The sequence below is a fragment of the Quercus lobata genome, chromosome 6 (assembly GCF_001633185.2).
Source record: "Quercus lobata isolate SW786 chromosome 6, ValleyOak3.0 Primary Assembly, whole genome shotgun sequence".
Lineage (NCBI taxonomy): Eukaryota > Viridiplantae > Streptophyta > Magnoliopsida > Fagales > Fagaceae > Quercus > Quercus lobata.
The window spans coordinates 39,953,133-39,976,050 of record NC_044909.1 but is presented as its reverse complement, the minus strand read 5'-3'; the positions used below and the strand labels follow the sequence as shown (position 1 = coordinate 39,976,050).

General features: G+C 32.7%; 2 protein-coding genes across 2 annotated transcripts; both read left to right on the top strand.

Moving 5' to 3' along the window:
- Positions 1–4,346: 4,346 nt before the first annotated feature.
- Positions 4,347–10,337, top strand: LOC115950274. The gene is made up of 4 exons (XM_031067499.1): positions 4,347–4,356; positions 5,723–7,256; positions 7,428–8,088; positions 10,275–10,337. Exons 1-4 carry the CDS (start codon positions 4,347–4,349, stop codon positions 10,335–10,337), a joined length of 2,268 nt encoding a protein of 755 aa, XP_030923359.1.
- Positions 10,338–19,146: 8,809 nt separating this feature from the next.
- On the top strand, positions 19,147–20,693 carry LOC115993596 (vitellogenin-2). Its single transcript, XM_031117534.1, has one exon. It carries the CDS (start codon positions 19,393–19,395, stop codon positions 20,461–20,463), a length of 1,071 nt encoding a protein of 356 aa, XP_030973394.1. The 5' UTR covers positions 19,147–19,392; the 3' UTR covers positions 20,464–20,693.
- The last annotated feature ends 2,225 nt before the right edge of the window (positions 20,694–22,918 follow it).

Sequence of the window (22,918 nt, the reverse complement as noted above, 5' to 3'; positions counted from 1 at the left end):
ACCCACCCTCACTACCAGCACCAGCAAATATTCTCGACGGTAGCAATGGCAGCGACAACGACCACGAAGTTGAAGTCGAAGTCAAGGTGGGTTTCTGAGGCATGAGATTTAGATCTGGTACTGGTATGATCCGAATTTGAATCAAATAGGAGAGAGGAATTGGATGGTGATGGACTTGTCTTCTTGAGCTCCACTGGCGTAGATGCAACCATTAAAAGATCAGATGGTAGAGAAAGGAAGGTGGGACCATTTGGATGGCTTGGCAAGGACGAAGATGACATGGGAGTTAAAGAGGAGAGAAGGAAAGGAAGGGTTGGAACTTGGAGCCAAGCCAAGAGAGGAGGAGAATGGGTTTGTTTTTCTTTGGAGTGAAATGGAGAGTTTGTGTTTGGAGGTTGAGGGAGTGAACTTGGGATTGGAGGAAGGAAATGGCGAAGGTGTAGTCTGGGTTTGGGTGGGCTGTGTAATTGTGTTGATTTGATGGCAACATTGACTGTTGAGAGTAAGCAAAGGAAGTTTGAGAGTAAATGGTTTATGTTTGTTATCGTGTTCTTTGTGTTTGTGATCTTGTATTAATGTTTAAATTTGAGTTTTTGTTTTTTGTGTTTGGTTTTGGGTTTGTGCTTTTTGTTCTTGTGTTGATGTTTAAATCTGTGATTGTGTTCTTGTTCAAAATGAATTGGATCTAAATTGATGTATTTTATTATTTTTAATTTCATTAAAATTGATTAATAAATTTTTTTTATATTTAGAAGCCGCCATGGCATTTTTTAAAAATGCTAATTAAAATTTTTTATTATTTTTTAATTGGTCACGTCAGTATTTAATGTGCCAGCAATGCACTCAGTTTGCTACTTAAGCAATTTTTGTTAGTGGGCTAACAGAAATGACCAAAATGGAACGCATTAATTGATTTAGGGACTAAAAATGGTAAAATTAAAATTGTAAGGACACGATTCGTAACGAACCGTAGCGGTGTGGGGTTCGCACGTAAAAAGGCCCAAAACAATATCATTTGTAGAGCGTGGGTTTAGAAGGCTAGGCCTTAGTCACCAGGCGGTGGGTTTTTCGTGGTATTCGTGCGTATCTAGGTTATCTTCACCCATGGAGTCTTTCTCCTGGAGGTGGGCTGGGAGGCTCTGGTTTTTGGCCATTTTTCCCAGCCTCCTGGTTGGTGCACCTTCCTTTTTATTATATAGTCCGTCTTGGTTGATCCTGACCCTCCACTTGTAGGTCAAGCAGGAGTTTATTTCTGTATCCATCCCATCAACCATCCCATCTTACTTTTTACTAGTTGCGAAGATCGAAGTTTACACCGTCCCAACGTCTTTTCTCATTAATCGGATCTGGGTGTTGGCAGATGCATTTAATACGGAGGGGATGCGTCATCCTTGATCCAATCCTACACCCTGCTTCCCTATGGGCCCCCTTCTACTTACATCCCCTTCAGGGGACTATCTGGGGATAGCCTCTACCAAGATGTTGATCGTCCCATCGAAGTTCTGGAGCGCCGAGGACAGGGTAGCTTCTCAGCCGTTCCCCTGGACTCCCCGGCCATCGACAATTCGTCCTCGGCAAGATACCTCCTCGGCACGGGCCCTGGGCCCAGATAGAGTTTGGGCCGGATTGCAGACCTCTCGGACCCACAAAAATGTAGGGACTAAAATGGAAAAAAGCCAAAATGTAAGGATTAAAAGTGTATTTATGCCTTAACTTTTTTGACAACTTTTTTATTATTTTATAAAAATTTATAAAATTGATTATTAATGTATGCCCTACATTAATGAGTGCCAAAAAATCAATAATAATCAAATTTTGTAACAACTTGTAAGATAGATGTCAATAAAATTAAATACAAAATTAAATTAACAGTTTTGCATCTCAAAAATCAAAAGATTTTAAACTAAAAAGATATATATAGAAAGTTAAATAAATAAGATTTAAATATTATAAAAATCTACTAAAATTTACCACACCTCAAAATTTATTCAGCCAACCCTACCTTGCATCAAGAAATAGGAGAATGACGTTTAAAGAAAAATTCAATAAGAATTTTTTTTTTTTTTTTTGGAAAAAATACGAATAGTCTTATCATATCATATATATTATACGAAAGTTAAAACTAAGAGAAAATTTAATTCAAATTCAAATTAAAGTCTAATTTTGCAGTACATGTTCCACTCAAATTTTCTAATTTCTGTGCCAATTGAGTAAATTTGGTGCAAGAAGTCCAATATAAATAAACCTTTTTTTTGCTAAATGAGAAAGTTGGTCTCCGGTGTGAACTCATTTACCCCCACAAATAAATCATTTATCTATATTATAATTATAATTAGAAGAAGAAAGAGTGAATGATTTTGTTTTCCATTGTCATTTGTTTATTTAACTAAAAATAATTCAAATTTATTTAACTTTTATGTAATACTATAAAATTTCTACAATTTGTTACTTACTAGGAAGAAACTTATAATCTACATATATATATATATATATATAAAATTGAAACCTCTAAAACTCTTATAATTTTTCACGTCAGCATAATATTTTAAAAATACTGAAGTCTCTGAAGCTCTCACAATTTTTCACGTCAACACAATATTTAAAAAATAAAAAATAAAAAATTATTATTTTTGTTTAGTTCAAACTTAACAAAGAGTGAAACTCTATCTTTCTAACTAGTCCAACTTAAACTCAAACTCTCTCGAAATTAAATTTGGCTATGGCTTTAAAATTAGGTGCATTGGTTATTAAATTTTTGCAATTTTTGGACTTTTGTGACTCAACAGCGCTAATCTTACCTATCAAAAAATAAAATATATTCTAATCATAATGCTACTAACGGCATCTTTTCTTTTTCTTTTTTCTTTTTTTATACCAAACAAAGGAAGAGTTCATACAATGTTACATAGAGCAGGATTATACCACCTGTAATACAAGGGTGTGTTCACAGCCTGTTCAGCTAAACACCACACAACCTTAACTACTACATGAGGGACAACCAAAGTATTACAAAATAAACCATTTTGAGAAAGAAAGTTCAAATCAGCTATCCTACTACTATCCAACCAATCTGTGCTTTTCCTCAATTTGAAAACTTGATGGAGATTGACCCTGTCAGTTAAGAACAAAACATGCTAAAATCCATACTTTTTAGCTATGATACCAGCTTCCACCATTGCTTCAAGTAGAGCTCCTATTGCTGTGTTGGCAAGACTGCAATTAACCCCTGAAAACACTTCCGCTCCTTGCATATTTACAGCTACAAAGCATATGCTCTCCTTTGTGGCTTTGTTCTTCTTGCTTCAGCTAATTTGATGATGAGCTGATATTGCCCTGCAGTTGTGAGATGTCCTGACTTGGTTGTTCTAAGCTCTTTGGTAGGATGGTATGGGCCTGCATAAGCCTTCCTGTAACTGCAAGATAAAGTTTTGGCTGTTAGAATAACCTCTAGGGGATTCGGGTTCAAGCCTTGGTGAAGCACTTTGTTTCTATGATTCCAAATTAACCACAAAACTGTAAACATTGATTGAAGGATGACCGAGCTTTGATCTTCATTATTTAAGTAAGAGTTGATATAGTCTTTTAACCAAGACTGAACAGACACATTGGTGATATCAGAAGTATGCAGACCAAGATCTAAACCAAACCAACAAGCTCTAGAAAAGCTACAAAAGAGAAACAGATGTGTAGGAGTCTCTTCTTCAGCATTACATAAGGGGCAAGTGACATCATTACTGATGCCTCTACTGTGTAGAGTGGTCATAGTAGGTAGGCTGTCATGGAGAAGTTTCCACACAAAATTGATAATTCTTAAGGGAACATGGGCTTTCCAAATTGCAGTCCATATCTTCCTTTCCTGCTGGAATTGTTGTGATTCTAAAGAGTCTTCAGTTAACAACTCATAAGCTCTCTTGGTACTATAATTCCCATCCCTTGAGTATTTCCACATAAGCCTATCCTTAGAAACATTGATTTTGGAAATGGGCATTTGCAAAATGTTGACCGCTTTAGGGTGATGGTATAAGCTCCTAATTAAATCCACTTTCCAACTTCTAGAATTATGATCAATAAGATCTCCTACTATGCCGGTTTGCATAGAGGGAAGCAAAGAACTATCTCTTAAGTTTGACGACCAATCAGGATGAGTAAGGGGTATATCAAAACCATCTCCAACCAACCATCTGCCTTCTCGAAGAATAGGATCACCTTGCTGAACAATGTTTTTCTAAACCCAGGAATGGTGTGCTTTAGGTGTGTGGCCTTGCAATGATTCATCAGGATGGTACTTAGCCTTAAAAGTTCTAGCTAAGAGGGATTAGGGACAGTTAATAAGCCTCCAATCAGGGATGGACCCAGGTACAAGGCAAAGGGGGCCCGAGCCCCCCCTGGGCCCAAAAAAAAAAATTTTAGCAAGTAAAATTTTTCCAAAATAAAAAAATAGGGGCTTGGGCCCCCCTGAAATTTTTGCTCCGGCCCCCCTTCCCCTGGCCCATCATCCGGCATGAACCCCCCTTCCCCTAGCCCATCATCCGGCCAGCTCAGAGCAAAACAGAGCCCATAAGGCCATAACCCATGTCAATCCACAAAAAAAAAAAAAAAAAAAAAAGAGATAAAAATCTCAGCCTCAGCAGTCCAAAACCAACGGAGAAAGCAAAAACCAAAGGAAAAAAAAGAAAAAAAAAAAAAGAAAGGAAAGTTTGAGAGACCGAGAGAGAGACAGAGAGCGAGCGGTGTGAGAGACGAGAGGCAGCGGAGCGCCGTGACGCCGTGAGTGAGAGAGACAGAGAGCGAAGCGAACCCAGCTGCTCGAGCGAGACCCGCCGCCACGTGAGACGAGATCCACTTGCTGCTGCCGCCGCTGGTTGCCGTTTCCCGATCTGCCCAGCCCAGCTTCGAGCCTTCACAGAATCACAGTTCACAGAATCAGGTATTTACTCTTTAACTCTTATCTTTTCCTTCAAATTTCAAAACCTTGTGAATCTGTGATCTGAGATTCTGAGAATCAAAGAAACTGTGCAGCTGTGCTTGTGGTGTTTGAGTGTTTCTTGTTTGTGTTTTTAGTTTTTACTGATAACTGATTTGGTGATTTGGTGCTTGTGTTGTGCTGCGGCTGAACTGAACTGTGTGTGTGTTTTTTTTTTTTTTGGGTTTTTGGCTTTGTGACTGTGTTTGTGGCTCTTGCTGCCTGTGCCTTGCATTATATAGATAAAAGAAATAGAATGATAGATAGAGTCAGATGCTTTGTTGACTGGTAGTTGGAGTGTTGGACATTAGTTGGACATAATAATAGGGAATAGGGAAAAGTGGTGTGGAGTTGCTGTTGGGCAAAGACAACCGACAGGGGAGAAAACAAAAAAACCAAAAAAAAAAAAAGAAGGTAAAGTTAAGAAAAGTTTTTGTTAGTAGTGCTTGACTGTCTGTAGTGGGATTCATTGGATATTTGGGTTAGTGGGTCAGAATTAGGAAGATGAAGACAAAGAGACAATACAAAGATACAAAAAACATAAAAGATATAAAAGACAACACAGAGACATAAATAAAGGCAGTTTAAACACAAAGATATTAAAGGCAAACAAAAGACAAAAAGAAAAAAAATAAATCATATAATATAAGAAATTATCACACAAATTTAAAAAAATAACGGTAATTCTTATATAATTTTTATTTTATTTGTAGATCATGAAAAAATCAACTACAATGCTTGATTTTTTCAAAAGAAAAGGTTCAACTTCAAATTCTTCTGAAGTCAACGTGGAATTGCCAACAACTAATGTTGCTATTCCAATTCCGGAAAATGCGGATGTTCCAATTCCGGAAAATGCGGATGTTCCAATCTCTCAATCACAATTTCAAAGAATTGACCTTGATTCTTTGGATTATGATCCCGGAACACGCAAACAAATATGGGAATATCATGTTAATCAACGTGATGAAATTCGACGGGCTTACATTAAAAAAGGTCCGCACCAACCTCCTCTAGAGACATTCAAAAAAAGTGGAAAGCAGAATCGTAGTTTTCAAGCTTCTTGGTATAGAAATAATTCAAAATGGCTTGAATATTCTCCTACAACAGATGCAGCTTATTGTCTACCCTGCTTTGTCTTTCATAATCCAAATGTGGTTGTGGGACAAAATGCATTTATTGTTGGTGGATTTAGAAATTGGAAAAAGGTTGGGGGCAAAGATTGTTCTTTTCAAGTTCATATAGGAAAAGATCCTAACTCAGCTCATAGAGTTGCTGAGCAAATGTGTAAGGATTTGATGAACCAATCGCAGCATTTGCAAAGAGTAGTTGATCATTTCACTACTGAACAAATTGCAAATAATCGGTTGCAATTGAAGGCCACAATTTTTATTGTGCGATATCTTGCCTTTCAAGCTATAGCTTTTAGAGGTCGAGATGAAAGTTTTAGTTCATTAAATCGTGGGAACTTTCATGAATCATTGGGTATTGTGACTTTTTGGAATGAGAAGGTTGCTGAAATAATAGAAAAAGCTCCAAAAAATGCAACCTACACATCACCTAGGATTCAAAAGGAAATTCTACATGTTTTCTCAGCTAAAGTGAAGAAGGCCATTCGGGAAGAAATTGGTGATGCAAAGTTTTGCATAATGGTTGATGAAGCTCGTGATGAGTCCATGAAAGAGCAAATGGCTGTGGTGTTTAGATATGTTGATGCAGAAGGCTTTGTGAAAGAACGCTTTTTTGGGCTTATTCATGTTGTTGACACTGCAGCTTTGACTCTAAAGAAGGGGATATATTCTTTGTTATCTCAATATTGCTTAGATATACAAAATATTCGAGGGCAAGGATATGATGGAGCAAGCAACATGCGAGGTATGTGGAATGGATTACAAGCTTTGATTTTGAATGATTGCCCATATGCTTACTATATCCATTGTTTTGCACATCGCTTACAATTGGCATTAGTAAAAGCATCAAAACAAGTTGTTCCCATTAGTCATTTTTTTCTTACCTTGCTTTTTCTGATCAAAATTGTTAGTGCTTCATGCAAGCGCAATGAGCAATTGAAAGTTGCCAATGCTAATGAAATAGCACGTTTGATTGATCTTGAAGAGCTTGAGACTGGAAGTGGACTTAATCAAATTGGCACTTTACAACGACCTGGAGAAACACGTTGGAGTTCACATTTTAGATCAGTTTCTAGCTTATTAAGGATGTTTAGTTCAACTGTTGAAGTTTTACAAAATATAATCGATGGTGCAATTGATGGAGAAAATCGGGCAGAAGGAGAGTCAGCTTATGAAGGTTTAACTTCATTTGAATTTGTTTTCATCTTGCATCTTGAGAAGGAAACTATGGAGATCACTGATAAACTTTGTCAAGCTTTGCAAAGCCAATCTCAAGACATTTTAAATGCTATGCATTTAGTTTCATCTACTAAAGCACTTATCCAAAAATTTAGAGATGATGGATGGGATGGCTTACTCACCACTGTGATATCATTTTGTGAGAAGCATCGCATTGATGTCCTGGATATGAATGCTCGTTATGTTGCGAGGCGAGGTCGAGCTCGTAATCAACCAGATAACGTTACAAATGAGCATCATTATCGAGTAAATATTTTTTATGCTACAATAAATTCTCAACTACAGGAACTAAATTATCGATTTAATGAAGATGCAATGGAGTTGCTTAGGCTTAGCTCAGCTTTAGAACCTCGAGAGGCATTAAAATCTTTCAGAATTAGTGATCTTTGTTTGTTGGTAAAGAATTTCTATCCACAAGATTTTACAGATTATGACAAACAAGTGTTGGAGAAGGAGCTTTATCATTTTGAGCATAATGTAGTCCAAGATCCAAAGTTCAAAAAATTGAAAAGTTTATCTGAGTTGTCTCAATGGTTAGTGAGAACTGGAAATTCAGAACACTACAAACTTGTTTATAGAATTGTGATACTTGTGCTTACTCTTCCAGTTTCTACTGCTACTACAGAGCGAGCATTTTCAGCTATGAAACTTGTCAAAACTGAACTTCGAAACAAAATGGAAGATGACTTTTTGAGTGACTCTTTGATGTTATACATTGAAAAGGATATAGCTTCAACATTTAGTTTGGATTCAATAGTAGATGATTTTGAAGATTTGAAAGAGCGTCGAGTTCCCTTTTCATAGATGATTGTATAAAGAAACAATAGTGTTTCGCATCTTTTGTTTTTGTTAGTAGATTGTATCTTAATATATTAAGAAACAATAGTGTTTCGCATCTTTTGTTTTTGTTAGTAGATTGTATCTTAATATACTAAGAAACAATGATTTTTGGGTATTTGTCTTGGTTGATAATTTATTAATACTATATGGATGCGTATTTGAGAAAAAAAAATTTTGCTTATCTCTAGCCCCCCCGGCTTAAAATCCTGCGTTTGTCCCTGCCTCCAATACTATTTTAACAGCATCATTGGGATTCTATATTTTGATATTATAATATGATTTAAATTAAAATATTCAAATCGTAATCAATGGCCGTTTCTAGAAAAAAAAAATTAGGTAGTGGTCATTAAAAAAAATTAAATTATACAAAATTTAATAAAAAAATAACTTGAATAAATTTCTATCACAAAAAAATAATAATAATAATAATAACTACTACTAGCCTCATCACACGTGATGAGGCTTTTTTGTGTGTGTGTTTAGTATCTTAATTTTTCATTCATCCACTAATCTATATATAAATTCGAAGCCTTTAAAAAATGGCATAACCAAATAATTGTTTAGCCAATGATGGATTTCGCGCCACGGAATGGATCATTATCATTATCATTTTTTTTTTTATAAAATTATTTTTGTTTAGTCCAAACTTAACAAGGAGTAAAATTCTTTCTAACAAGTCTAACTTAAACTCAAACTCAAACGTTGATAATTTATTTCCAAATTTGCAAGGTTAATCATAAACACTATAAAAGTAGGGAAAAGCCCAATATCTCTTTTGTTATTTCTTATATTTCTCCTTTTAATAGTCATATATTTTTTGAATTGTTTCAATAACTTATTCTTTAATTATATATTTTTTCTGACATTTTGGAAGTTTTAACATCTGAATTTATGTAGTCAGTCACACACACACACACACACATATATTATCTATAATTTATAGGCTCTGAATCTTTTGATTCCTTTCAATAGTTATGGCCATGGATTATTCTTTTGAATGTAACCTATCTTTTTCTTATATTTCTCTATTGTTTAGTCGTATATATTTTGTTTTGTTTCAATAATTTTTAAGCAATGAATCATCTGATTCTTTAATATTTTTTGGTCTTTCAAAAGTTTTAATATCAAAATTTTTGAATTATTTTTTTGCAGTATCTGAAACAATCTAACAAATTTTTTGTAAGTCATTATACGTTTAAGCAATGACTTCTTCATCAAATTGTAACACAAATTAAAGTCATATAAGAGAAAATTATGCAATAGTGTAGTTTCTTAATCAATTTAAAATTTTATAAAACTATTTTAGTTTACCTCACAAATAGGTAGATTCCCATGCAGCACGGATTAGTGACTAATATTATAATAAATAAAGAGTAGCAACTTTTATAATATATATAATTTTTTTTATGTGTGTGTTTAATTGTATTAGTTCTTTATTAAAAGAGGAGAATGGTCTTGTCTATTGGTATTTCTACCCTTTTTTAAAGTAGAGGAGAATTCAATGAATCTTAAAAAAATAAATATGACTAGATGCTTTTCTTCCGACTTGGTTTTACCAAAATAATAAGCGAATAAAAAGATTGTCAGATTAAAATTAAAACTTCCTTAAGAAATAGAAATTTTGCGTCTTTGCATTAAGGGGGACAAAAAACAAAGCACTCAATGGTATTCACAGAACGGGAAAAAAAAATAGTAATGAAAAATAAACACTACATGGTCTTACATACAATGCTCTTTAGCTTCCAAAATTAAACAGAGGAAGAATATTCAATGAAAAGAGACGGAAGAGAGAATTTTTAAATCAATGATTTTTCAATATATAATGTACGGTTTTTTAGCTGATTCTATTACCCTTAGAATTAATAAAAGATCTATTTCTTTTATAAAATTAATTTAACTGGAATTATATATCGACAAATTGGAAGAAAAAAAAAATCAAGCTAATTTCAGGCCCAGAAGCAACTTCAAAAGGTAGAAAATAACCATATCTGGTTCTCTTCTCGGCCTGAGGACCTGAAAGGTTAACTTATGCAATAATCTCATGTATAAACAAATTAAACTGGGATAATGTATTGATAACATAACTTTTTTCCAATCTAAAGTTGGAACCAGAAGCAATTTCGAAACCTTTTAGGGAATTGGATATTTATCTCTTCTCCGCCTGAAAGGATAACGCGTGCACACGAAGTAACATCATGGGTGATTGGCGCCGACTAATTGTCGAACTTTTCGATTGATTAAAGTAATAAGAAAGAGATTAAACTATAACTGTTGAGATAAATTAGGAGTCAATCACTTCGTGCTAGGTGTATCCAGTGAAAAATGTGGCTTAAATCAAAGCCAAATATTTTTGCCGAAAGATATAAGAGAAAGGGAGTGACCATTGAATCGCAATCTGTCACTCACAAGTCCTCCGTGACAATACATTTAATCTACTTATGCTTTATTCAACACAAAAATCTTTGTTGTATAATTAAACTATTAAAACCATCTACTGTATGAAAAGATCATATCATGTACATTATATGTAGAGCAAGACTTAGGTACTGTTCCTTAGATTCTCTTAAGATTCTACCATGTGAATTTTTCCTCATGAGATTAAAGTGTATTTTTTAGTTAAGTAGTTATATGACTCAATCTTAAGTGGGGAACTTAAGGACCAGCACCTAAGGTATTATACCAAAATTTTGTCTTTATATATATGTATGTATGTATGTATGTATGTATAGTGGCAGCTCCAAAAATACTTTTTAGAGAGGTCATTCAAATTCGTGTTGAAGAGGTAGACAAGGATCTCTTTGTAAATAATTTTTTTTCATCTTGATCATTATGATAATATTGATGAGATCTTTCGTAACTTATAATCTAAAGGAAGTTTTTTTAAGTCAACACGAGTTCTTTTAGATAATAAATCTTAGGTAGGAGATAAATCTTGCGGTATATGTGACTTCCTTATCAAAAATTTATTCATTGTATTAGCAAGAGAATTAGAGATAAACTATAAGTTCATTGGGCATATGTTTTCTTAGTATAATGAAGATATTAATTATTATTGCTAAGATTAAATCTTGTAAATTATCTATTCTCTATTACTATAATAAAGTTATTAATTATTGTTGTTAAGTGGATTTTAATTATTATTACTTAGAATACTCTACTTCATTATTTATTAGTTTTTGTTTTTACTCTTTTCAATTCTTTTATTTAACAATTCAACTCAATTTTGACTGCTTACAAGTCTTTGTAATTCATTAAGAAGATTTTTTTTGTTTTTTACATTACTCTATTAAGAATTCTACGCAACAATACAATCATTATAAAAAAAAATGTCTTCATTCTCCACTGTCTCACGCCCCACTTCTACTACCTCACACTTAATTTTCTTTTAGTGTTTACACTTTACAGCTTATTTAATTGTTTTTTTCTGAGATTTAAGATCAACAGATTACTAATTTTTGTTGTTGGACTTGCTATTTTTTTTTCCTCAGATTTTAGATCAAATTGGTTTGATGTTGGGTTTTTTTTTTTAAGAAGGCCAAGATAAATTTTAGTATTGAATTGATTTGTTCTTTGGACTTATTTCAAGGGGGTTCAAAATTTTATTTTAAGATATTCAAAACAAAAATATTTTAAAATGTTTTATGTAAAAAAAAAATCACAAGTCAGGGGGTTCATTTGAACCCCCTGAACACCATATGGCGCCGCCACTGTATATATATATATATAAAATAAAAGTTAAGTTTAACATCTAATTGCATCAAATTGCTAAGAACCCATATGGCACTACTGCTCATACTTAATAAGCTATACCAAATGTTAAGAACCCATGGGTAGAACCCACTCTTGAAAACCAACTTGCAAGGGAAGTGTTGGGAAATTTAGATCACAGTTGATAGAATTAACAAGTTTTAAAATCAAGTTGTTAATTAGATCTATTATGAATAATCCTTGTTCAAACAAACAAACATCAATATCATGAACAGCGAAATAGTAAATAAGACAAGATATGACAATTCAAGAAAACCAATGAAACAAACTAGTTTCACAATAAAAAAAATCTGGAGGGAAACATTCCTAAAAAGCAATCTACTATAATAAAGAGAAGTTTCAGATCTAATACAAAACCTTTATCCCTAGACTCTACAAACCCAGTAAATAAACTTACAATAGAAACCTTCTACCACTTCAGAACTTTTGAACTCTTCAATATATAGACGCTCCATCCACAGTCACAATTGGAATCTCCAACTAACTTCAAGAACCTCTTAAAGGTTTTCCTCACAGTAGCAAGTCTATGGTGGTTGCTATGACTTCTGCTTCTTTACCAATAGAATCTTCAGATCTACTTTGGAACTCTTTGGTTTAGTGAAATAGAGAAAACTTGGTTACAAAACCCTAGCCGCATAAATGGAGTGTTTCTCTCTCTAAAAAGCCTTCTGATAGGTGGCTTATAATGTCCTTTAAATACTGGTTCAAACAAATTTCAATTCAAGATTCAAACGAATAAGTTATGAGCTTTTTCACGTTGTTGATTTTTGCTAATCCACAACACTCGATAGATCGAGAGATTTCGAAACTGCTATCAAGGAGGCAATAGATTTTGAGCTTCTATCTAGAAGTATCGAGAGGTATCAAAACTGCTATCGAGGTATATGCTGAAAAAGTGTTTTTCTTGAACTTTTCTTGAGTAAACTTTGCGTCTTCAACTTGGACTTTAATTACAACTTTAAGACATATCAAAACTCAATAAAAGACACATAATTTGGCATGGTTTGACAATACCAAAACACATGACCCTAATAGGAAGGGTGCTTAAGAGCTTATAAATACATGATTAGACTTACATTTAATCCATGTGGGATACTAGGATCATAACATAAATGTCTATATTCTTTTTGTGTGAAGCTGTTACACTTTTTTTAGTTTTTTTGCACCAAGTGAATACCTTTCATTAAAGATTTTGATAAATTTTATAATTCAACTATTATTTGGAGTGATTTCAAATTAAATCTTGATTTGTAAATAGTTTAATTTAAAATCATGAAATTTTAATGATTTCAATTCACACTCTCAATAAATTACCATCAACAGCCAATAGTTCACATAAGTCACAACTAAAACATATCAAGCACAAAAAAAAATCCTTCTATGAGAATTGACAATAGTTGTGATATCCTGTCCGAGGATTGTGACATTATTATTATATAATAACTATCATCTATATATATATAGATGATAGTTATTATATTTAAATAAAATTATTTTTGTTTAGTTTAAACTTAATAAGGAGTGAAACTCTATCTCTCTAACAAGTCCAACTTAAACTCAAACTCATCATTATCATTTTTTAAAACAAAATTATTTTTGTTTAATCCAAACTTAATAAGGAGTGAAACTCTATTTCTCCAACAAGTCCAACTTAAATTCAAACTCAAACATTGATAATTTATCTCCAAATTTGCAAGGTTAATCATGAACACTATAAAAGCAAATCAAACCCCAATATTTTTTTTTAAGCCAAGTAGAGCTATGAGCTCTTCTAATGTTATTTTCTTCTCCTCTATTTTGTTTAAAATATATATATATTTTTTACAGTTTTTCATATATTTTTTAAAAAGTAATTTTTGTATATGAACCACCAAACTCTCTTTAACCATTTTTTACAAAATAAAAAAGTTTGCAATAATTGAAATTATTTTTTCGAATGTAACCCATCTTTCTCTTATTGATAGGCCAAAAACGAATTGACCCCTTGTGATAAATTAACCAATTAATTTAGCCAAGTAAATTAATTAAATTAATTAACATGCAAACGCGTGGTAGCACAAACAAATCACTAATAAACTAAGTATGCAGCGGAAAATAAATTTGACACGGTGATTTGTTTACGAATGGAGAAAACCTACATGGCAAAAACCCCACCGAGTGATTTTCAGGTCATCACTCCCGAAATTCCACTATTATCACAACAAGCGGTTACAAGTAAAGGAATCTCAGTACCTTATACTAACTTACAGTTAAACCCTTATCTCAATACCCAATTGGACTTGTTCTGTAGTGATAATTTCTCCTTTCGATGCACGGCTCCCAAGTACGTGACTAACCATTGCGCGGATCCCAATACGCAACTTCAATCACCAACTAGAGAAGGTTGTAGGCTGCAAAGTTCTTCAGTTTATCCACACGATGATGATCAAGAAGATACTTGGTCACAAAACCCTACGGTGCACAAACACAGCAACTTCTTCAGAAGAGATGAACTAGAGCAAAACTTTGTCTCCGATCATAATCTGCTTGAACAAACTATTCTCACAACTTGTGCAACTTGTGTCCTCTTTGACGGCCAGTGGCGACGCCACCTTGAAAAAAATTTATAGGAACACCCTGCCCTGAAAAAAAAAATTATATATAATAGTTAAATTTTTTTTTTTTGTTTTCCTTTAAAAAAAAAATAAATAGGAACACCCTTAAGCAAAATCAGGAACACCCTCAAAATTTTTATGCCAAACAAATTTTGAACTAAAATCTATAAAAAAAAAAAAAAAAAAATGTAAGAGAGAGAGTGAAAAAGTGAGACGGGTAAAAAACTGAAGGTAACTTTTGATAATTCTTTAAACTTGAGGTGGATTACTCATGAAATTTTGACCTTCACAATGTTCACATATTTGCAGCACAAAGAGAATGGGTGGCAGAGAGAGTGTGGTGTCTTGTAAGATAGAAGTATAAAACACAGAGATAGAGAATTTGAAAACTAGGGCTCTATTTGGGTAAAAATGGTGGGATTAGGTTGGTGTAGGTGAAATATTAAATGGGCACCCAAGCAAATATTGTCACGTTTTTTCTTTTCTGGCAAATAGTGTCCTTTAGGCAAAAATCTAACATCGGTTGGCAGTTAAAAATTGGAGTACCATTTGTTTAAAAAAAAACATTGTTAAAAAAGACAACCAATTAATGGTATATAAACCACATTGTTCATTTCTTTTTCTTTTTTTCCTTTTGAGATTTTTTGGTGTATAGAATGTAAATTTGTTTTGGTTTTAAGAACATTTTTTTTTAAGCACAAACTTCATACCGATCAAATCTTGAATTTTAGCAAGTATTTACTGAAACATCTCGAAATAGACCAAAATGATTCAAAATTTTTTCAAAGTGAAATAGGAACACCTTAGACAAAATTTCTAGAGTCGTCACTGTTGACGACTCTTAAAATAATCCTTTTATATGTCTAGGGTTAGAAGAAAAGAAAACCCAAAGACATATTCACGAATTCCAAGAAAACAGAACAAAATTTCTATTTTTCTTAAACCTCGACAGATAGGAGGTGTCGAGCAGCTGTCGAGAAGGTGTCGAGCACATGGGCTAAAACAGCTTTCTTAGGCTCGATAGATGCAGTTGTCAAGTCAGTTGTCAAGCTTTAATGAATTTGCACTATTCAGTTTATTTCTTGGACAGACTTGAATGACTTCAACACTTGATCTTGAAACTTTGTTTCTTGAAGTATTAAAAACATCTAAATCTACCCAATTACAAGTAAAGTGCATTTTGTCAAAGGATTAGTCAATTACATAAAATAGTGACATATGTTCCTAACAAGTGAATCACATATGTCCTAACACTTATATTTCTCTATTGTTTAGTCATATATATTTTGTTTTGTTTCAATAATTTCTAAGCAGTGAATCATCTGATTCTTTGATATTTTTTGGTCTTTCAGAAGTTTTAATATCTGAATTTTTGAGTTTTTTTTTTCACAGTATCTGAAACTATCTGACAAATTTTTTGTAAGCCAATGCACGTTCAAGCAATGGATTCTTCATCAAATTGCAACACAGATTGAAGTCATACAAGAGCAAATCATGCAATGGTGTAGTTTCTTAAATTTTTTATAAAATTATTTTAGTCTACCTCACAAATAGGTATGTTCCCATGCATAACACGGGTTAGCAACTAGTTTATATATATACACATTGTGTCTTATACACGGTGATTGTGCCAAGTGTATGCCCTTTTTGAAATTTTTTTTTTTCTTTTTTCATTATGTAGTGTAACGCACTATAATTACATTAAAATAATAACCTGGTTACTTTATGTAAAACTTTTTATTTTTTGAGGAAGAACTTTATGCAAATTTCAATTTTTTTTTTAATAAAATTAATACTCTAATTAAATTTTTTTTTTTTTTTTGAGAAATCTCTAATTAAAATTCTATTACTAAGAGTTGGGGAAAAAAGACCATGCCAACGCAGTGGCCATATATATATAGGTCCAGGAAAAATATTAACAAAAGTCGATGAGCTTTTTCATGTGACTTATAAGTACATTAGAGTTAGTAATATATTTTACTTTAAGTGAAATCTCTTCCCAAATATCCCAAATATTTAATAAATAAAACAAAATACTACAATATAAAGCTCAATTATAAAAAATTTCAAAAAATTTAAAAAGGATCATTATTTATTTTAAATTATTTTATAATCTATTATAATCTTTGATTTTTTTATCAAAAAAAAAAAAACTTGGACTTTACATTGTGAACATTCATCTTGTAATTTAAAAGTATTTTTTATTATCACAGTCTATTTTTATTCAATTCTAATTATATTGAAATGATTTTTCATAATTTATAGGTCATGCATTACACAGGCATAATAGTATAAATATATAATAAAATTTAAATCCTGAAATTTGTGGTGGTTTTGTCAAGTGATCATACTCTATTTACATCTATTTACACCATGGTGACTAACCTTTTACTAACACTTTTAGTAAATTAAATAATTCCCCTATAAGTTAGATTATTTCAAATTAAATTCTAAATTGTAAAATTTTTAATTAAAACACTGAAATTTCTAAATAATTTTCATTTCACACCCTCAATAAGTTACTATAAAATACAAGTAACAGAAATCCACATAATATTATAAGACTTCTAATACATTATATTAAATTATATGAATTATATACTAACTAGTCATTTAGTTATTATCACTAAAGCATTTAAAATGAAATTAATATCACATAATTTCATGTCCAACTCACATAATATCATGTATTATATAATAAAATTTTTGTCCTATATGATGTGGTTGCGTTAGATGCCCACTATTTTTTTAGTAACATTTTTTTCATTTTTTTTACTTCTTATGTCATTTTGTGCACCATAAATATATTAAAATAAATATTTTTTGATCCAAGTGAAACTCTATTGTCAATATTTCAAAAAGCTAAAAAAAATTAATATTAGTCCAATTAAAATTCTACTACCAAGAATTTCAATAAATTTAAAAGAATATTAATTATTTTATTTTAATAAACTATTATAATTTTTTGTTTCAATAGTAAAACTGGGTCATATATGTTGTGCTTGTAATATGTGGAACAGTAATAATACTACAAGTTCTACTACGCATTTTCACTATGCAAATAAGTACCTTAAAATCATTAATATATATTATTCACTCTAATTTTTTAAATTCATATTTTTGCTTGTCATTGAATTGTTTTAGTTTTAACATGATTTTTGAGTAAGCCATGCATCACATGGGTATATAATACTAACTAGGGTTGTGCAAAAACTGCTTAACCTGCCAACTTACTCGACCCTCACCGCTATGTGCAAGTCTATTTAGTGAGGTGGGTTGGGTTGGGCAATTAAATAAGCATGTTGGGTTGAATAGCAGGTTGAGATATTTCTAATTCACCACAAATTTATGTTAATCGCAAATGGTATCTTGGGATCTAAGAAGTTCCCTAAATTACCTGCTCATCATGTTCTTCCTTGCCCTCCACCACCCCCCACCCTCACCAATCTTCTTGCCATTCACATGACAATTTTTTTTTTTTTTTTTTTTGGGTGAAAGGGAGGATTATATTAAAAACTACAAAGCAGAAACACGAGGGTCACGAGGGCATGCCTTGTTACGATTTAACCCCATAGAGTTAAAAAACAAAAAGGGGCTAATAGAAAGGGGGGGGGGGTTACAAAACGATTACAATCAGAGGGGGAGTTAGCTCCAATCCTAGCTAAAGCATCGGTGCAGTAGTTGGCCTCCCCATAGCAGTAAGACACCTTAGGCTGAGGCATCCGCAGCAACAATTCCCTGCCATTCACATGACAATTCCGGTGTATAAATAGATCTTAAATGAAAATTATACATGCTTTTTGTTACTTTTAATTAATAAAGACTCAAACTTATGAATTGTAAATATTTTGTAACTATAAGCTAAACAATAAGGGGCAACAATTTTGAAATTAAAACTTCAAGATTATATATATATATATATAGAGATTTAATCTATGAATGTTTAAATTGAAAATGTTAAAAGTTATTAGTTTTTTTGAAAATGGTCAGGCTTAGGTCTAGTATCCAGTAGTATTGGACTCATTAAGATGATGACATATGTCCACTTTTAAACACATGGTCAGATGGTGACAAGGTCCATATATTAGATCTAAACCTGATCCTTTTGAAAATGTTAAGAGTGGTTAGTTGAAATAAAGATTCTTGGCCAAATATATTATTTATTCCCCTAAATATTAAATTACTTTAAGGGAATTTACCAATCAAATTTAGTTTCTTTAATTGTTGAAAGAAAAAAAATATATATATATATATATTCCAAATAAGCCTGTATTTTTTTTTCCCCTCCCTTACCCTATATGCTTTTTGTTACCACTAAACAGGCAAAGGAAAAAAGCTGGTCATGACTGTTACATTGTGTCATTAGCTGCTTTTAGGACCATTCAAATTTCTACCATAAACTAATATCAAATTTTCAAATATCATCTTTACCCAAAAAATATAAATAAAAAAAACTCATAATTATCACCACGCGAGGATGCAGAGACCCGCTGATTTAACACCAAGACAATGACTTTGAAAGTGAGAGTGGAGACCTACTCGCTCTGCTAATGGCCTGCACAGAAGCTATTTGCTAATTTTATCTTTATTTGTTTCACTTCCAAACAAGGAAGGAACACTATTTGGTTCGCCTGCACTAACTTTTTCATTTCTTCTCTTTCTTTATTGCTTTCCAGCACTTCTTTTACTTTTATTATTTTATAGTATTCCTACTCCACATGTCCCCCCTCTATCTCTCTTCCTATTCAAATATCCTCATCTATAAATCTCTCTCTTTCTTCCTTCAATCTTCACAGGAGACTCAAACAGTTGTTTAAAAAAGAAAAAGAAAAAACAACATTATCTTCCACCACTGAAAATGGCAATTAACTGTGCCAAAGAAAGATGGGAACATTCAAACTCATCGGAGCAAGCAGTTGAAGAAGAATTAGATGAAGATTTATCATTCTGTGATCTACCAGTCATTAGTAATTTGACAGAGGAGAAAGAAGAAGAGCAATCAAGAAAAGAAGATGCTTTGGCAATTGATCATCAAACACAAGAAGAATTCGATTTTCCCTCAAGGGGTGGCTCTCTTTTGAGAGAATCAGAAATGTGTGCTGCTGATGAGGTTTTCTTTCAAGGTCAAATCCTCCCACTACGTCTCTCAGTTAGCTCACAAGGTGGCTCGGGCGGTGTCAAGCAAGAAAGCCAGAACATTAGCCGGTGCACATCAAGGTCTGAGTCCATGGACCATAATTCAACAGGTGGGTTCACTAGCAACAATAGTAGCAGAAGCAGCAGTACTAGAAGTCACAACTCAACAAGCAGCACTAGCTCCAACAATACTTTCAGACGAAATTCCAAGCCAATTAGAGTCCAAAACAACTTTCTTACATGCCCAAGTCCCAAACCCCAGATCAGAATTTCAACAACTCGACAAGGAACTGTGAGTAGCCGAAGCCGCAACTCATCAGCAAGGGACTTTTTCCGACTGGGTTTGGTACCAACACCTGAGATTGGATTGCAAGACCTTAAGGTTCGTAGAAACATTAGTGTTAACAAAAATTCAGTCAGTCGCAATAGCAGTCTTAGTAGCAGTAGCAGTAGTACTAGTGCTAAGATTAATAATAGTAGTAGTCGCAAAAGCAACTCTGGTTTGAACATGGAGGATAAACAAATAAGGCAAGGATTCTTGGAGAGAAGACTAGGAGGATTGTTGAGTGGCTGTAAGTGTACAGATGAAACAGTTTCTTCAAATGTTGTCATCATTAAGAGCAATAGTGAAAGTGCTACAACAACGCATGCTAAGAAAGCTGAGAAACTGTTGGAGTTGAAGATGAAAAAGAAGCAAGAAGAAAAGCAGCAGGGAAAGCAAGCAATGTCACGCCATCGAACGTATGAATGGCTAAAGGAGCTTTCTCATGCAACTTATCCTCCTGGGTCCTGATAGTCAGAGAGTAGTCATCAACAATATTTGCTCGCATGCCTTGTATTGTATTATTCTTTAGTCTTTTTTTAGATTTTTCAATCGTCTTTTTGTCTTGGCCTTTAGTTTGAATTATATTATTCTACTGTGTAGTGGGGCTCCATTATCAAGAACCCTTTTTTTTATCCTTGAGAGAACGAGGTTGTTATTATCTTTAAAGTTTATTTAGTTTATTTTTTTCTTTTTCTTTATTTGGGTGTGGAAGCAAATTAATGATTGAGGATTGTAGCCGTGATGGGTGGAAATGACACACCCCAACAGAAGTGACGGTGTTGGTGGTTGTGCTTGTGCTTGTCATGATTAAAGTGTGAAACTTTGATGCTTTTACGGGTGTGGATGGTGTCGAATGTGGAAATGGCATTTCATGACTATCTCACAATTGCACTTTGCACGCGAGAGAGAGAGAGAGAGAGAGAGAGAGGCAACTGATAAATGATGGGAAAATGAAATTGAATGATTGCCAAATCTTTTTAACAAAAAAATTGGCTTTTATTTGTTGAGATGAAATTGTATAAGGATTACATGCAAAGTCCTATATTTATAGCTTCTAATAGAATATATATATAAATATAAAGTAGAAGAATTTTTTTTTTCTCCACTTCCTTCACCTTATTGTATTTTTTTTTCCTTCATTGAATAAATTTATAATTTTCTTTTTTCTTTTTCTTTTTCATCTAACAATGTTTTTAAGTGCTTGGTTTTTTAAAATAGTAAAATGTTCGAATTGGATTGGTAGCAATTCCACAAATTCAAAAAAGTCAACGATGTTATGGTGACTTGGATAAACTAGTACTTTTTGCAGCAATATTAGAAATTCCTTCTAGTGCTACCACTCAAGGATGGTATCGTGGAGGTTTACTTAATGGTCACTAGACTTACTTTTAAGCGGTTTAATGGATACTAAGTTCTGGGTTTAACTTCTGCAATGAGAAAAAAAAAAACTTGTGCAATGAGAAGTACTTATGGATTATTGGTAAAACACCAACTAACCATGATTTATTAAACTTAGCAAGTAAGAATAGATAATACTATGATCACACCCAAGTAAAGAAGTCACATTTAATCACCCCTCATAAACCCGCCTCCCCCACCCCATTTTTTTCTCCGGGAAAATAAAAAAGTCTTTCTATACTAGTGCTACGCCTATGATTATGATTGCCAGAAGTCTTGGCCCCCTCTCTCTTTTTGAAGTTTGATTTTGAGGTACCTTAGAGGCTTAGAGGTTATATATAATTTGGGTTGCGCCCCTCTAATGCCTTCGTTTGTTTGATTGATTTTTTAGTTATTGGTGGTGATGAGGGTGAGGGAGGGGTAACTGGGTGAGACAGAGGTGGACAAGGGGTGCGTGAACTTGAAAGAGGAGTAGCAAACTATTGGATTGCTTTCTTTAGGATTTTTTTTTAACATTATATTTGTGTGGTACTTCATAATACTTTCTATTTCAAAATGAGATTAATTCTATAAGGATAAGGTGTGGTTTTTACACATTCTATTATCATTGTGTCACATCAAAGTTTTTCAAATAAAGATTAAAGGCTAATACACACAATCATAGCCTAATTAACTGATTATAGCCTTATCCAATCAATATAATCTAAATATTAAAATAAAACAAAACAAAGAAACACCGAACAGAGATGTCTCATAAGCCAAAAAAGCTGTCAGGATTTTTCGCCTCTCTTCCTTTGCAAGTCTTTGTATTTGGGCTGGTAGAACATCTCCAGTATATTAGTCAAATTTTTGTAATCAAATTTTTGTACTGTATGAATAATGGACAGTGACATTTATCATTTACCTACCTACTTTTTTAACTAAATTTTCTAACAAATTCTCTATTCTTTTCTTCATCTCATTTAAATATTATTTTTTCATTCATTCATTATTCATTATTTATTCTTTTTTTAACAACTACACATCTTCCAATATTTTTTTTATTTTAATACCTGATTATTATAATAAAAAAAAACATTTGAAAAATGAATAGTAAAAGCTATAGTGTTCTCTATTTGTAGAGAAGCACGGTAAAGCTAATCTAAAAAATGGAGATAGAGAATCTATTAGAGTGTGAATGAAGTGTGAACAGTGGTGTTTTTATCTCAAAAAATAGATATAGAGCATCTATTGGAAATGCTCTTATAATATCAAGTTTTTATATTAGAGAGTGATAAAGTAGTTAAAGTTTAAGATGTACACAATATCACACTCACAAATCAGAATATAATGAATTTTACATGTGAAGATTCAAATGCATGTTGTGAGTGTAATGCTGCATACATCCAAAACACTAGATATTGCCTCATTATTCAACCATTAGTTGGCTTCTACTAGATCTTATTTGCTAATCATCAATATAAAGAATTGAAATACTCGTAGATTTAATTTATGCTGGAAAAAATTTTCATTTATTGATCCGTAT

Coding starts and splice junctions, on each gene's coding strand:
- LOC115993596 (XM_031117534.1), top strand. CDS start 19,393: ATGGCAATTAACTGTGCCAAAGAAAGATGGGAACATTCAAACTCATCG.
- LOC115950274 (XM_031067499.1), top strand. Junction 7,257..7,427: donor GAAAATCGGGCAGAAGGAGA/GTCAGCTTATGA, acceptor CCAAAAATTTAG/AGATGATGGATGGGATGGCT. Junction 8,089..10,274: donor CATTTAGTTTGGATTCAATA/GTAGATGATTTT, acceptor TCCAATCTAAAG/TTGGAACCAGAAGCAATTTC.